This window comes from Theileria annulata, chromosome 4 (assembly GCF_000003225.4).
Source record: "Theileria annulata chromosome 4, complete sequence, *** SEQUENCING IN PROGRESS ***".
Classification (NCBI taxonomy): domain Eukaryota; phylum Apicomplexa; class Aconoidasida; order Piroplasmida; family Theileriidae; genus Theileria; species Theileria annulata.
Window position 1 is genome coordinate 148,325 of NC_011098.1, and position 16,490 is coordinate 164,814.

General features: G+C 27.8%; 7 protein-coding genes across 7 annotated transcripts, besides 4 other annotated features; 1 reads left to right on the forward strand and 6 right to left on the reverse strand.

Annotated features, from left to right (window-relative positions):
- Window positions 1-164: 164 nt before the first annotated feature.
- On the reverse strand, window positions 165-1,235 carry TA07450 (uncharacterized protein; the record flags this gene model as incomplete). Its single annotated transcript, XM_947672.1, has 1 exon — window positions 165-1,235. The coding sequence occupies one exon, from the start codon at window positions 1,233-1,235 to the stop codon at window positions 165-167; it is 1,071 nt and encodes a 356-aa protein (XP_952765.1).
- A 139-nt stretch (window positions 1,236-1,374) lies between these two features.
- On the reverse strand, window positions 1,375-3,773 carry TA07505 (rDNA dimethyladenosine transferase, putative; the record flags this gene model as incomplete). The annotated part of the gene is made up of 8 exons (XM_947673.1): window positions 1,375-2,280; window positions 2,482-2,564; window positions 2,679-2,816; window positions 2,877-2,981; window positions 3,013-3,073; window positions 3,257-3,357; window positions 3,411-3,672; window positions 3,720-3,773. The coding sequence occupies 8 exons, from the start codon at window positions 3,771-3,773 to the stop codon at window positions 1,375-1,377; spliced, it is 1,710 nt and encodes a 569-aa protein (XP_952766.1).
- Window positions 3,726-3,773: a sequence feature (Signal peptide predicted for TA07505 by SignalP 2.0 HMM (Signal peptide probability 0.974, signal anchor probability 0.000) with cleavage site probability 0.755 between residues 16 and 17).
- Window positions 3,774-3,797: 24 nt separating this feature from the next.
- On the reverse strand, window positions 3,798-6,289 carry TA07560 (uncharacterized protein; the record flags this gene model as incomplete). Its single annotated transcript, XM_947674.1, has 3 exons — window positions 3,798-6,025; window positions 6,101-6,133; window positions 6,190-6,289. The coding sequence occupies 3 exons, from the start codon at window positions 6,287-6,289 to the stop codon at window positions 3,798-3,800; spliced, it is 2,361 nt and encodes a 786-aa protein (XP_952767.1).
- Window positions 6,290-7,100: 811 nt separating this feature from the next.
- Window positions 7,101-7,214: a sequence feature (Signal anchor predicted for TA07565 by SignalP 2.0 HMM (Signal peptide probability 0.008, signal anchor probability 0.984) with cleavage site probability 0.003 between residues 38 and 39).
- TA07565 (uncharacterized protein) lies at window positions 7,101-7,411 on the forward strand (the record flags this gene model as incomplete). The annotated part of the gene is made up of 2 exons (XM_947675.1): window positions 7,101-7,167; window positions 7,236-7,411. The coding sequence occupies 2 exons, from the start codon at window positions 7,101-7,103 to the stop codon at window positions 7,409-7,411; spliced, it is 243 nt and encodes an 80-aa protein (XP_952768.1).
- Window positions 7,158-7,167: a sequence feature (1 probable transmembrane helix predicted for TA07565 by TMHMM2.0 at aa 20-42).
- Window positions 7,236-7,294: a sequence feature (1 probable transmembrane helix predicted for TA07565 by TMHMM2.0 at aa 20-42).
- Window positions 7,412-8,318: 907 nt separating the features above from the next.
- On the reverse strand, window positions 8,319-11,693 carry TA07670 (uncharacterized protein; the record flags this gene model as incomplete). Its single annotated transcript, XM_947676.1, has 5 exons — window positions 8,319-8,499; window positions 8,857-9,980; window positions 10,286-10,521; window positions 10,759-11,445; window positions 11,591-11,693. The coding sequence occupies 5 exons, from the start codon at window positions 11,691-11,693 to the stop codon at window positions 8,319-8,321; spliced, it is 2,331 nt and encodes a 776-aa protein (XP_952769.1).
- A 460-nt stretch (window positions 11,694-12,153) lies between these two features.
- Window positions 12,154-12,661, reverse strand: TA07725 (uncharacterized protein; the record flags this gene model as incomplete). Its single annotated transcript, XM_947677.1, has 3 exons — window positions 12,154-12,317; window positions 12,410-12,572; window positions 12,650-12,661. 3 exons carry the CDS (start codon window positions 12,659-12,661, stop codon window positions 12,154-12,156), a joined length of 339 nt encoding a protein of 112 aa, XP_952770.1.
- A 73-nt stretch (window positions 12,662-12,734) lies between these two features.
- On the reverse strand, window positions 12,735-16,421 carry TA07780 (uncharacterized protein; the record flags this gene model as incomplete). Its single annotated transcript, XM_947678.1, has 1 exon — window positions 12,735-16,421. The coding sequence occupies one exon, from the start codon at window positions 16,419-16,421 to the stop codon at window positions 12,735-12,737; it is 3,687 nt and encodes a 1,228-aa protein (XP_952771.1).
- Between the last annotated feature and the right edge of the window lie 69 nt (window positions 16,422-16,490).

Genomic DNA, 16,490 nt, shown 5'->3' on the forward strand with positions numbered 1-16,490 from the left:
TTATTCCAATTTCATCTTTCCAATTTAATCTTAATTATTTAAATTATATTTTAATTATCCTCAATTAACCCTTTAATTAGTCCTACTAGCCTCTTAATTATTCCTTTAGATACCTCTTAATTACTCTTATTTTACAATTATTTCTTCTTTGAATATTTAATGAATTATCTTTGTAATGATCTTGATCTGGGATAAAATGGTCTTCTAATAATTTGTACTGGTCTCAAACTACCAAAATTTACCGGACCTCCAGTCCAAATCATTCCATTATATCCTTGTAAATATTGTACATTATTCATTCCAGTTCCATATAAACCAATTGAATTAACTCCACCAGCCCCAAAAGGGACTACCTTAGTACCAACAGTAGTACTACTAGTGCTATTAGTACCAGTAGTACCATTAAGATTGACTGAGTTAACTCTATTAGCAGTGTTAACAGTACCTGTACCAGTGATAGTATTAGGATTACCTGTGAATTGATTAGTATTGGTACCTACAGGTCCCTCGGTGGTAGTCTGATAGAATGAGAATTTGGGTGTTGTAATTTTTTCTTCATTTTTTTGTATATTTTTGGAATGTTTCGAGTTAATATATTCATGTGCTAATGTTAAATCAAGTTCAGGTACTTGAACTTGAAATTCTTGACTTCTAAATGTTATTTCCTCTTCCTCTTCCATCTCATCTTTATTCATTGTATCAAATGTTTCCATATTAATAAATCTATCATCCATATTTATACCAGTTCCATACTTATCCATATTATCTTTAGTAACTGTATTATTAGTAACCTTAGTACCAGCCCCGAAAGGGGTTTCCTTAGTAGTACACTCCATAAGGGTAGAATTAGCTCCCTTTCCAGGAGTACACTCTATAGCTGTAAAATTAGCTCCCTTTCCAGGAGTACACTCCATAGCTGTAAAATTAGCTCCCTTTCCAGGGGTACTAGTATTAGTATTAGTTGATTGTGGATTTTTATTAATAGTATTTAGATTAGTTAATTTTAAATTTCTTCTTGAATTTTTATTTACACATTGTTCTTTAGTATTGGATTTATTTGATTTATTATTATTAGGATTAGGATTTTGTATTAATTTACTAGTAACCTGATTTGGTATATTATGTTTAATTTTCATTGCTTGGTATGTATTTTTAAGTAATTTAATTAAATCATCTTTTGGTAATTTTAATAAAGCTTTTTGAAGCTTTTCTATACACAACTCCTTTTCACTCATTTTTATATACTTAATTTTATTCAATTACACCATAACACATTTTTAAAAACACATTCATCCACTTTTTCAATATCAATTATATATTAATTATAATTAATTATAATTATTTATATTAATTATGTATAATATAGTGTGGGTATTAAATTATATCAGAAATTAATATTTTAGGTCCATGTTTATTTTTTCTCCATATTCTTTCAAAATTTTCTATTAAATTATTTTTTATTAAATTAATATTTTTATATAAATTACTAGAATTTCCGGAATTTGCTGTATTTTCAGAACTTTTACAATTTTCAGTATTTTCTTGTGAATTTACTGAATTTCCTAAATTTCCAGAATTCCCCAAATTAATATGTTTATGTATATAGTTTGTAAGTGTTATGAAATTTGATGGTGATAAATTTTGTGGTCTTAACTCAAGTACATTTTCAGGCAATTTTATATTATATTTATTCAATAAATTTGCCAAACTTGTCTTTAACTTTTTCCTCTTTTGATTAAATGTTATTCTTAATATTTCTCTTAATAACATTACATTTTTTAATTCTTCCATTACGGTGTCTGGTCCACGGCCATCCCCGAAAGGGACTTCCTTAACCCCAAAAGGGGTTTCCTTAATATTATTAATATTACTAGTATCCTCAGTATTAGTACTATTAGTACTAGTACACTCCATGGCTGTAGAATTAGCTCCCTTTCCCTCAATACTATTACTCTTAGTACTAATTGAAGTATTGAAATCTAAATGTATACATGCTGATTGTACTTTAGGTTTAGGATAAAAAACGTTATTAGAGAGTTTGAAGAGTATTTTAGGTGTAGTGAACATTTGTGTAAGTACAGATAGAATAGAATATTGTTTTGATCCAACAGGTGCTACAAGTCTCTCTGCTACTTCCCATTGTGCAGTAATTACAGCCCTGTCAATATACTTACGATAATCCAATAAACACATTAATATTTGACTTGTTATATAAAAAGGTAAATTACCAATTATCCATAACTTCTTACCAATTCTATTACTCAATTCTTTATAATCCATCTAATACATTAATCCATCTTATATACCTTAACTACTATAGACTACTACTATAGCTACTCTTTAACTACTTAACTACTGTGGACTACCTACTGACTACCTACTAACTCCTTAACTACTCTTAACTACTCTTAACTACGGCTTAACTACTATAGACTAGTATATACTTATAGAATATAACTAAAGTATATGTTAAGTTATTACTTGTAGAACATCTTGATTAATTATATTAAGATTTGGTAATGTTCTACTTAATTGACTAACAGCTCTAGAATCTATTTCTATTCCTATAAATCCGTTACGGTGCTTGCTCAAGGGGTATCCCCTTAAGGGGACTAACTAAACAACCAACTAATCTCCTAAGTACTAAATAGACACTTGGAAAGGGAGCTAATTTACACTTTTAGTACTCCTGGAAAGGGAGCTAATTCTATGGTTACAGAGTGTACTCCGGGAAAGGGAGCTAACTAAGTACTTGAAGTGTATAGCTGTATAGTTAGAAGTCCCTTTGGGCCTAATAGCTATATAATTATAGAAATCTTAGGGGTTAAGAAGCCCCTTTGGGGCTATTGGTAGGGGAATATCTAAGTCGGTGTGACCAAGCACCGTACCTGTCATATTTTTATATTTTTTATATAATATATGTGTTAATGAACCAATTCCACAACCTAATTCAATAACTTGACTACCATCACCAGAATCCTCTAGAAATAAATTAATAATAAAAATCATTACCAGAATAATGTTGTAATGAATTACACATTTTATACATTAAATTCAAATCAGTAATAAAATTCTGACCCAAACTTTTTCTTGGCCTATAACCACGTTACGGTACTCCGTTACGGTGCTTGGTCAAGCGGTAACTATGGAACTAACTAGGGAACTAACTACCAAATAACACCCGTAAGTGTATAAATAGCTCCCCTTCGGGGCTAAATAAGGAACTACCTAACTACTCCCATTAGGGTATAAGTACACCCCCGGAAAGGGAGCTAATTCTATGGGTATGGAGTGTACTATGGGAAAGGGAGCTAATTATAGTAGGTATATAACTAACTACAGTAGATAAATGTATAACTATAGGAATCTTAGGGGACTAAGGGAACCCCTCCGGGGTTAGTGGTGTGTACAAGCACCGTTACGGGGATACTTAAATTCTCCTGGTGGTAATTTTGGAACTTTTGAATTAAATTTTCTAATTTCTAATGGATATACATCAACATTTTCTCCATATTTTATACTCTTCAATTCTCTATCCAAATTATTCACCAATTCTTCATTCACATTTTCTACAAATTTATTCTTCAATTCTTTATCCAAATTATTATTTAAATTATTATTTGATTGTTTAATATTTGTATAATGATATTTTAATTTATTATCAATGGAATCCTAAAAAATTTAATTATCTTAAAAAATAAAATTATCTAAAAATTTACATTAAAAGATTCTATAAATGTTAATAATATAATAAATATAATAAATATAATCATATAAATATATTAATAATATTATTATTAATAATGTTTTATATTGGTATATTTAATATTGGATTGATAATTGATTGGTAATTGTTTAATATGTTTTAAAACATATTGATAAATATTATAATCAAATGTATTATTTAATGTAGAGAACATTTCTTTTAAAATATCCATAATAGAATTGATTAGAATATTAGATTTAGATTTTAATTGTATTACTATTAAACTATTATTTTTTATGATTATATTTCCTAATATTATATCATTTGCATATCCACTGATTAATATAATTCCATTAATAAATTTTATACTGAAATATTTTTCAAGTATATTTATTATTTCATTTATATTTATATATTTTTTCCATACAAATATACGTATTTTATTATTATTTATTATATTCCATACATTTATAAATTTTTGTATATTATATTCTAATGGTATTACACATTGAAATATTCCTATTGGTATTTTCATTTCTAATTTATTTATATTCCCATCATTTTCTATACATTTTATTATCAATTTTGGAAATTCTTTTAATTTCATTAATTCTATATTCATATTTTTTTCTATTATTCCGTTACGGTGCTTGCTCCAACTACTATTAATATTCTCACCCCTAGTACTACTATTACTATTAGTAGTATTACACTCCATACCCATAGAATTAGCTCCCTTTCCAGGGGTACACTCTGTAACCATAGAATTAGCTCCCTTTCGGGTATCCTCCATTACGGTGCTTGGTCCTATGGTAGGATACTTAGTAGTATTATTACTACTGGTAGTTAGGTTATTAGTAGTATTGGTATCCGATTGACCAAGCACCGTAACGGAAGAACCATCTTGATAATATAATTCTATTGAAGAAATATTAATAAAAATTTGTAATTTGATTCTTAAATTTAATATAAAAGTATCGTAATTCAATTGATTTGTATTAAATTCCAATGAATATTTATTCGTTTTTATTATATTTTTACCATTTATAGCGTAATCTCCTAAATAATTACTTAATCCACCATCATTCTCTATACGCCATAATGGTTCTATATCATTACCAATCATTAATTCTTTCAATATATCAAATGTATTTCCATACAATAGATTCTCTCCATAGAATAGATTTCCATACAATGGATTTTGTAAGTTCATTAGACTCTGTTGGTTCTGTAGATTCTGTTGACTCTGTTGACTCAATGGATTCTGTTGGTTTTGTGGAAAAGTATTAGTGGAAATGAGATTTGTATTTGTTTGTAATTGATATTTTAATTTTAATTGTTGTAATTTCAATTCTTCTCTTTCTATTTCTAATTCCATCATTTTTCTATTCAATTTCTCCGATTCCAATTTTTCCAATTGTAATTTCTCCAATTTAGAAGATTCTATAGCATTTTCAGATCCAGTAGCTCCCTTTCCCATAGTACACTCCATAAGGGTAGAATTAGCTCCCTTTCCAGAGGTACACTCCATAGCTGTAAAATTAGCTCCCTTTCCGGTAGTACACTCCATAGCTGTAAAATTAGCTCCCTTTCCCATAGTACACTCCATACCCATAAAATTAGCTCCCTTTCCAGTGGTAGTATATTTAGAATCCTTAGTATATTTGGATTCCTTAGGTATTTTAGATTCTTTGAATTTAGAAGATTCTATAGCCTTTTTAGATCCAACAACTCTATCAGATTCCTTAGTATATTTAGAATCCTTAGGTATTTTAGATTCCTTAGTATATTTGGAAGATTCTATAGCCTTTTCATATCCAATAGCTCTATCAGATTGTGAACTTTCACATTTTTCTATAGAATCTCCTAAGTTTACATTTAAATTAGTATTAAAATCATCAAAATTCGCCCAGTTTTCAAATTCATCCAAACTATCTTTAATTTCATCCAAATTATTAGTGTTGTTATCGTTAAAATTGTGATTTTTATCTATTGTTACATTATTATAAGATACAGAAGGTGGTAATATTATTCCTTCATAATTTGTATTACCAATTGATTGATTAGTACTATTGAGTTGATTAGTACTTGATAGATTAGTATTTGATTGATTAGTACTATTGAGTTGATTATTATTTGATAGATTAGTGATAGATTGAAATTTAGATAATATTATACTGGAAGTATGTGAAATATCAGCGATTTTAGAAAATAATTTAGAATTTCCAGAATCTAATAAATTTGGTGCTAAATCTTCTAATTGTGATCTTAATATACAACATTTATTATATATTTCAATAAATTTTCCTAATTTCAAATCTATACAAATTATTATTAATTTAATCAAATTACATAATTAATTTTAAAAATTACATAATTAATTTTACTAATTACATAAATAACTGTAAAAATTCCATAAATACTTATCTATAGAAAATTGTATAGATAGTTTAATTAATTGAATAAGAATAAGAATTGATTACCTTTTTTACGTATAATTGCATTATTAAGTTTTTTACATAAATCATTAAGATTATCAGCAATTTTGGCTGCATTTGGAGTTTTTTTAGACTTGTCAATCATTTATTAAAAAAAATTAAATTTAAAATTCTAAACTCATTAATATTTTAATACATTAAAAATTTTTTTATATACATTTTTTAATTTATAAATATTAATTAACCCACTAATTATTACACTAACAACATCAATTACATACATATAAAATTAGTAATTCCACTAACAAATTCTCTATTCCACTGATATAATAGTAATTCTATTGATATAATTTTAATTAAATTAATTTATTAATTAAAAATTATTAATATAAATTTATTTATTAAAATAAGAGTTTAGAATTTTTTATTATCTTCTTCAGACTTAATTATCTATTAATATCTATACTAAGTTATTTTATAGTTTATTTAAGATTATGGAATAACTATTTGATTATATTCCATAGTTTAAATATGTAATTCTCAAATCTAAAATCAAATACTCAAATTTAAAATCAAACTCTCAAACTTAAAATGAAATTCACAAATTTAAAATAAATTAATTAATTTATTATTATTTATTATTTAATCCAAATTTTAATTTTATTTTTAATTTTTATTATTTTTGATGTCCAATTTATATGTTATCTACATGAATATAGTTTAATAATTAAGAAATATATAATTATATAAATATATTTTAAATAATTATTTTGATATTGTTTAAATATTTGGAATCAAGATAGTGTGTGATGATGCATTTTAGTGGGCACTTTATATCATTTCAAATTAATTAATTTCATTTCCAAATTATTATCTTTTTTCTCAAATTTTTATCTTTTTTCTTCAAATTATTATCTTTTCAAATTATTATTTTTTATTCAAATTATTTTTTTGAAATGGCTGATCTTACAAAACGCAAACCACACTCAACTTCTTTTGTTGATCTCACACGTTTTTTAGATAGTTTGTTCATAATTATATATAATTATTATATATAGTAATTTATATAATAATATTATATTTATTTGTAGGTGGTGTATTGACATTATTTACTGTATTATTGTCTTGCACTTTTCTATTTATGTTTGGTGAACTATTGAGACTTATGAATAATCTTGAATTTCTTAATCATGAACTTGTTAAGAAAGGTCTCAATCGTCTTTTCCCATTCCGTGTATCTTTCTTAATACTCCTAATATACCCTTAAGATATCTCTTAGATACCTAATTAGACTAGTATTAAGATATCTCTTAGATACCTAATTAGCCTAGTCTTAAGTAGCTAGGGAATACCCCTAGTCAGTAGGTAGTTAAGGGGTAGTCTATTAAGGTAGCTAATGTCTTAACTAGCCTTAAATAAGCCTAAAATAGCCTAGAATAGGCCTAGATACCCTTAAGTAGCTAAGTAGCCTTAAAAGGCTTAAATTAGGCATAGGTACCCTTAGATGGGCTTAACTAGTTAATAGCCTTAAAATACCCCTAGTACTATACCTAGTAGTCCTAATAGGCCTCAGATAGCCTTATATAAGGCTAGTTAAGACATTAACTACCTAATAACCCTTAGTACCCTTAGATACCCTTAAATACCCCTTAAATAGCTAAATAACCTTAAAAGCTCTTAACTACTTATATACCCTTTAAAACCTCTAATAGCACTTATATATCTAGAATAGCCTTAATAGTCTTAATTACCTCTAAATAACCCTTAACTACCTAATAACCCTTAGTAGCCTTAGATACCCTTAGATACCCCTTAACTACCCCTTAACTACCTAAATACTAGACTCCTTAACTACTGTTAACTACTACAGACTATTAGACTACTATAGAACTACTTAATTACTGTAGACTAATTAATGTTTAGAGGAACTTTGAATTTAATTTAACGCATTCTTTATTATTTTCAGTATGCGTTTTACTTCATAGTTTCAGGTAAATTATACAAATAATATTAACAAATTTATAGAAGAACAAATTAATTTATATAACAAACAAATTAATTTATATAATTACATTTTATATTTCTATTTAATGTGTTTAAGTGTTTAAGTGTTTAAGTGTTTAAGTGTTTAAGAATGTGTTTATTAAAGTGTTTAAGTGTTTAAGAATGTGTCTCTAAAGTGTTGAGATTCCTAATGTTAATAATACATTTTCTGGTGTAAATGCATTATGTACTAGAATTAAATCTTTATATTTATATGCTTTTATTAAATTCTTTTTCAATTTTATTTCTTCCTCAGTATTGGTATCATTTAATATATACTTATTCATGTCTATAACAGCGTTACGGTGCTTGCTCAAACAGTAACTAAAGAACCCCGTAAGGGGATATAACTAACTAATAAACCCCGAAGGGTATAACTAACCCCCGGAGGGGGAGATAAATAACTAAATACTCTAAGGAACCCCGTAAGGGTATAAGTAAACCCCGTAAGGGGTATAAATACTAGTATATAACTAACTACTATAGGTATATAACTAAGTAATCCTATAATACCTAACTAATATACTTAAGTATATAACTATGTACTATATATAACTATATAGCATTAGAAGACCCCTTTAAGGGGTCAGTGGTAGTGGTATAACTAAGTAGTGGTACGGGTGGCCGTATGACCAAGCACCGTAACGGGGTAACTTACTATTAAAAGACCAAAAAGAAATATTATATTGATCAATAATAGAAATAATATTACTGGAATAAGAAAAATCAAATCCTAAAATATTGGAATCATGTACAATTTTCTCTAATAATTTACCATTTCTAATATCATATAATAATAATATATTCTCTTTACATATACCATATATTATACCATTCTTACTCCATTCTATTCTATTTCTTTCATATCCACTACTACCATTAATTTTCCTAGTACCAGTACCTAATCCCTTAGTACATTCCATAGCTGTAAAATTAGCTCTCTTTCCCTTAGTAACGGTGCTTGCTCCAATAGGATCCTTAGTACTGTTAGGAGGTACATTAGGAGGAGGAATAGTATCCGCTTGACCAAGCACCGTATTGGAAAAATCATTAAATTCATAAGAATTATAACAAAATTGTAATGTTAATTTATTAGATTTTAAATCATATAAAGTAAAAATATCATGATAAGATAATAAAGATATAAGTGATGAATTGGGATGGAATTTATTATAATAAAATAAATTATTTATTGGTTTATAATTTCTTAATGAATAACTACGATCTGTACACCATATTTTACAATATCCATTTATATCACAACTACTAAAATAATATCCATAATTACCATAATCTATATTTAATACACTGTTTATTACTCCGTTACGGTGCTTGGTCATACCAACACTCCCAAAAGAAGTTCCCTTAGTATTAGTTCCCTTAGTATTAGTATCCTTAGTACTATTAGTACCTGTAGTTCCCTTTCCCATAGTAATACTATCCGTGTGACCTGACACCGTAACGGAAGAATTATAATAAATAGATTTACATGAATTATTATTAGTAGTAAATAATTTAATTAAACCATCATTACCAGCTGATAGGAGTATTTGTCCATTTTCACCAAATTTAATACAATTTACACAACCATCGTGTGCATAAATTATATTAGTATTTTCTTCTTCTTGATATTCCATTTGTTCATATTCTGGTATCATATCACCATATTCATAACTTGGTGTTGTTAATGGATTTGATAATGATTTTGTAAATCCTGGATTCATACTTGTTACTGATTTATATGCTATTCCACTTCCAATTATACATGATATATCATTATATACATTATTACACTAAAATTACGTTACGGTGCTTGGTCAAACGGTACCCCCAGAGGGGGTCCTATATAACTAACTAATCCCCTAAGGTACCCCCGTAAGGGGATATAACTAACTACTCCCCTACCAGAGGTCCTATATAACTAATCCCCGGAGGGTACTAACTACTGTAAATAACTAAGTAATCCTAGAATAACTAAGTAACTAAAGCACCCTTGGAGAGGGAGCTAAAAAACTGTATAACTAAGTACTCCTAGGGTATATAACTAAATAGCCTTAATAACTAATACTGTAGAGTATATAACTATATAGCTAAGTACCCCTGTAAGGGGTATATCTAAGTCAGTGGTTGGCCGTGGACCTGACCCCGTAACGGATACCTCAGAAGTAAGTAGATCATATAATAATATAATTCCATTATTTTGACCAATTGATATAAATCTTCCATCAAAAGAAGATAAAGTACAACAATTCAATTGATTATTATTACTTATACCATAAGATAATATATAAATTATATCATCCTCAATTCTATTCTCATCTTCATCTAATTTCTCTATAAACAACATTAACACATTAAATAGTCTATCCAGAATAAGTACATAAAGGTTATTAGGTATCTAAGGGTATTCTAAGTACTTAAGGGTATTCTAAGGCTTATTAACTACTTAGGGGTATTTTAGGTATTTAAGGCCTATTAGATAGTTAAGTAGTTAAGTAGTCTACAGTAATCTATAGTATCTAAGGCCTATTAAGAGTACTGGCTATCTAAGGGGTATTCTAAGGTTATTACGTGATTTAAGGGTTAAATCTGATTGTAGATCAATTTGATTATCATTAAATATAACATTATTTAATATACCCATTGTATTTTCTATATTCTCAGTCTCTGTTACATCCGTTACGGTGCTTGGTACCACGGCATCCCCTTCCTCACCAACTCCCTTAGTATCTCCCTCAGTACCCACATCATCTTCTTTAGTACCACTATCCTCATTAATACTACTATTAATATCCTTACTAACCATATCCTTACTAACTATATCCTTAGAATTAGTAGTAATATTAGTACCAGTACCTGGTACAACTGTACTAGTGGGACCACTACTAGGTAAAACTGTACCCGTAGGAACAATACTGTTTAGTGGACCAGTCACCGTATTGGAAGACCCCGTAACGGAAGTCACCGTAATGGGAAATTTAAAAGATTTAGGTAATATACGATTAGAATTTTGTATAAAATATAATGATCTTAAAGAATCATTTAATAAAGTACCAATTTTAGGTAATGGTATTAATTTATTATATTCTTCAAGTTTACAAAATTCATTAGTAATAGAATAAGTAAATTCATTTGTTATAAATTCACGTCCTGAATTAAATAATATTTCATATGGTAATCCATATATTATCTCATCTTTCTTCTCATATATATTCTCTACATCACTCAATAAATAATTATTATCTTTCATTATTAATCCTATACAACAAATTAATTAACAATTAAATAAATATAAATTAATTTTTAATTCTAACTGTGATAGAAGAAAACAAGGGGAAAGAAGAAAAACAAGGGGAAAGAAGAAAAAGAAGGAGAAAATTAATTAAAATAAGTAATTTATTACCTAAAAAAGGTTGATTATAATTTTTATTAATATTATCAGGATTGATATTATATTTTAATATGAAATAACGTTTAAAAAGGTTAAATGAATTATGATTAAACATTTCACTATCAATAAATTCCACCTTTTCTATTAATATTACATTTATTATATTATTATAATATATATTCAACCAATTTAATAATACTCTTTTACAGTTCCTATAAATCCGTTACGGTGCTCCGTTACGGTGCTTGGTCAAGCAGTAACTATAGAACTAACTAGGGAACTAGAAGTATATAACTAGCTCCTTAACTAATCCCCTGATAACTAACTAACTACCTAAAGTATATAACTAACTCCCCTAATAACTAACTAACTACCTAAAGTATATAACTAACTCCCCTAATAACTAAGGAACCCTGGGAAAGGGAGCTAATTCTACAGCTATAGAGTGTACTAAGGATATTAGTACTATAGTACTAGTATAACTAAGGAACTATATAGAAGCCCCTTCGGGGGACTAAGAAGACCCTTTAAGGGGTATCTAAGTAGGTGGTTGGCCGTGGACCTCACACCGTAACTTACTTGGTAATAACAATAATATATTTATTAGATTTATTATAACCAATATTAATTAAAAATAATTCATCTAATTGATCTAAAAATTTATATTGTAATAATTTCTGTATATAATTCTCAAATTTCTTATTAAACACATTCTTAAATTCCATTATATAATTCTTCCCTAAAAATAATTTTATACATTTTTAAAAGTAATTTTTAATTAATTTTTTTAAAAGTAATTTAATTTAATTAATTTAGAAAAAATATTGTTACCATATGATTTGGATAATTTGAATAATTTGGAATATAATTCCAAATATATAACAAATCCAATATCAATTAATTCATTTTTATATTTATTTAAATTACTTAATGACCAATTTAAATATGATCTTAAATCTTCTACATAATTCTCATATAATTTATTCAAATCCTTCTAATAAAAATTTATAATTCATAATTTATAATTAATTTTAAATAATTAAATAAATTAATATAAATTAAATATATTACATTATTATTCATTTTTATTAATAATTTTAAATAAATTAATAATTTAATATAAATTAATATTATACACCACAGACTAATATATATATTAAAATATAAATTTATTAATTAAATCATTTAAAAATTCACAATTTATATCTATATTTTCTTCATCAATATTTTTATATTTTAAATAATTTTCTATTATTTTTTCCTCCGTTACGGGGTCAATATCACGGCAACCAACTCCAACGTCACCAGCCCAGAAAGGGACTTCCTTAACCCCAAAAGTACCTTCCTTAACCCCAAAAGTACCTCCCTTAACCCCCAAAGGGGTTCCCTTAATATTATTAATATTACTAGTTTCCTCAGTATTAATACCATTAGCTCCCTTTCCCATAGTACACTCCATACCCATAAAATTAGCTCCCTTTCCCTCAGTAACGGTGCTTGGTCCAATGGTACTAATATCCTCACTAGTAGTATTACTAGTAGTTAAGGTACTATTAGTAGTACTGTTGGTTTGACCAAGCACCGTATTGGAATAATAAATTGATAAAAAAATTTGTGAAATATAATAAGAAATATTTAATTCATTTGTTAATAATATTATATTATTTTTATATTTATATTTATATATATTTATTCCATTTATCTCCGTTACGGTGTCTAGTTCAACGGCACCAATATCCTTAGTACCACCCCCGAAAGAAGATTCCTTAGTATCCTTATTAGTACACTCTGTAACCTTAGAATTAGCTCCCTTTCCCGGGGTATTGGTACTGTTTGTTGGACCTGACACCATTGGAGCAAGCACCGTATTGGTGGAAAAAATATGTATATAATTAAATATATTAAATAAATTAAAAGTATAATATAAAATAGTATTTAAATCATTACCTAAATTATTATATAATTTTAATATTTTATTTAATATATTTTCTTTATATTTTGTTATAAAATATATTATATATTTATTTTCTGGACTATTATATGTTTCTTTATTTAATTGTATTATATATATATTTTCCGTTACGGTGCTTGGTCCAACGGTACCAGTTCCCTCACTAGTACTACCATTAGTACCCTTTCCAGGAGCAGCAAATTGAGTAGTGGAATTTTCCTCACTAATAGTACTACCCTTACTACTATCCTTAGTACCTGTACCAGTAGGAGTACCTGTGGTAGTACCATTAGTAGTACTGTTAGTTCCCGTAGTACCAGGTACAACTGTACTGTTTGGTGGACCAGTCACCGTAACGGAAGAATCATCATCGGATAAAATAATACATAAATTAAAATCATTTAATAATTTTTTATTACTTATTATATATACTATTATTATTTTTTCTTCTTCGGTTACGGTGCTTGCTCCAACGGCACCAGTTCCCTCAGTACCACCAACAGCCCCGATAGGGGCTTCCTTAGTATTACTATCCTTAGTACTATTAGTAGTAGTACAATCCATACCCATAGAATTAGCTCCCTTTCCCGTAGTAGTACTGTCTGATGGACCAGACACCGTAACGGGAGTAATGGAATTAATAATATCATATTCTGATATAATATATTTTGTATATATTTTATAATCATCTAATATTATTTCTATTCTTTTCTCCTCCGTAACGGTGCTTGGTCCTACGGCACCAGTATTACGAGCAACCTTAGTATCCTCACCATCAGCCCCGATAGGGGCTTCCTTAACAACTTCCTCTCCCTCATTATTAGTACTTGACTCCCCAGTTTTAGTTACAGCAGCAATTTTATTATTCAAATTTACTTCAGTAAAAGTGTCATTTGCTCTCTTTCCCATGGTAGTATCCTTAGTACCAGGTACATCTGTAGCCGTGGGAGCAAGCACCGTAACGGAGTTAATAAATTGATTAAGCATAAAATGACAATTATATATAGAAGAAAGTCTAGAAATATTTTGTATTAAATTACTAATACCATAAAGAAAATATATAAGAAAATTCTTATCTTTTTCAAATATTTTCAAATAATTTTTTATTTCTTTTATATTTTCATTTATATTATTTTTATTATTTATTAATATACAATTATTTATTATTTTTATTAATTTTTTATTTAATTTATTTTTTTTCAAATATTCATTCCAGGATTCCATTACGGTGTCCGTTACGGTGCTTGCTCCAACTGTACTAGTATCCTTAGTAGTATTTACAGTAGTATCTCCCTTAGTATTAGTAACCTTATTATCCAAGGAAAAAGTACCTGACTCCCCAGTTTTAGTTACAGCAGCAATTTCATTAAGATTTTCCTCGGTAGTACACTCCATAAGGGTAGAATTAGCTCCCTTTCCGTCAGTAACGGTGCTTGGTCTAATGGTAGTATTAGTAGTAGTACTACCCTCAGGTCCATTAGTGGCCGTGGGACCAAGCACCGTTACGGAGGAAATATGATTGAAAAATTTATATAATAATCTTTTTTCTATTAAATTTAAATATTTACAACGAAATATACTATTTTTATCATATACTAATTCTTCCATTATGTCCGTTACGGTGCTTGCTCCAACAGCTTCCCCGAAAGGGAGTTCCTCACCAACTCCCTCTCCCTCAGTATCCTTACTAGTACTAAAAGTATCTGACTCCCCAATTTTAGTTACAGCAGCAATTTCATTAGTATTTTCTTCAGTATTAGAAAAAGTATTAGACTCCCCAGATTTAGTTACAACAGCAATTGTATTAGAATTTTCCTCCTCAGTTACGGTGCTTGCTCCAATGGTAGTAATATCCTTACTATCCTTAATACCAGTAGATCCCTTAGTATCCTCACTAGTAGATCCCTTAGCAGCAATTTGTGTATTAGAATTTTCTTCAGTTATATTGTTAGGTTCTTCAGTATTTTCTGTAGGACCAGTCACCGTTACGGAGGAATTTGATATAAAAAATATATTATTATTATGATTAGTACAGAATTGTAAATTATTATGTAAATTAGTTTCAATTAAAAATTTACTAAAGAATGAATTTTTTATAAAAAATTTCGGATATATATCTATATTATATTTATTATTTTCTAATAATATTTCTTTTAATATTTTCTTTCTTTCTTCATTATTTATTTTTTTATATGGTAATATTTTTTTTGATAAATACTCCGTTACGGGGTCAGGTTCACGGCAACCAGCCCCGAAAGGGGTTCCCTCACCCTTAGTACTACTATTACTAGTAGTACACTCTATAGGCATAGAATTAGCTCCCTTTCGAGGGATATTAGTGGTTACTTTAGGAGCAGCAATTTCATTAGTAGAATTTTCTTCAGTATTAGAAAAAGTACTCGACTCCCTGGTTTTAGTGACAACAGCAATTTCATTAATATTTTTCTTCTCAATATTAGTATCCTCAGTAAAAGTACTTGACTCCCTAGAATTAGTTACAACGGCAATTTCATTAGTAGTAGTAATATGGGAGTTAGTACCTAAGGGTGAAGTAAGTACTTTAGGTGCAGCAATAGTAGTAGAATTTTCTTCAGTAAAGGAGGTTGGTCCAATGATACCAGTAATATTATTAATATTAGTATTAACCTTAGTATCAGTAGTAACCTCAGGTCCATTAGTATCTGCTTGACCAAGCACCGTTACGGGAGACCCCGTTACGGAATAATTATGTAATAAAAATTGTTTAAAATTTAATGATCTAAATTGATTACCATAATCAGAATATTTATCAATATGTAATATTTTAATATTATTTTTAGTTAATATTGAACCAATTAAACAATTTATTAATCCTGTACCATATATTATTACATCATATTCATATTCTTCCATTATACAAATTTACTAATTACAACAAAATTAACTAATATATCCAAATTAATAATAATAATAATAATTTAA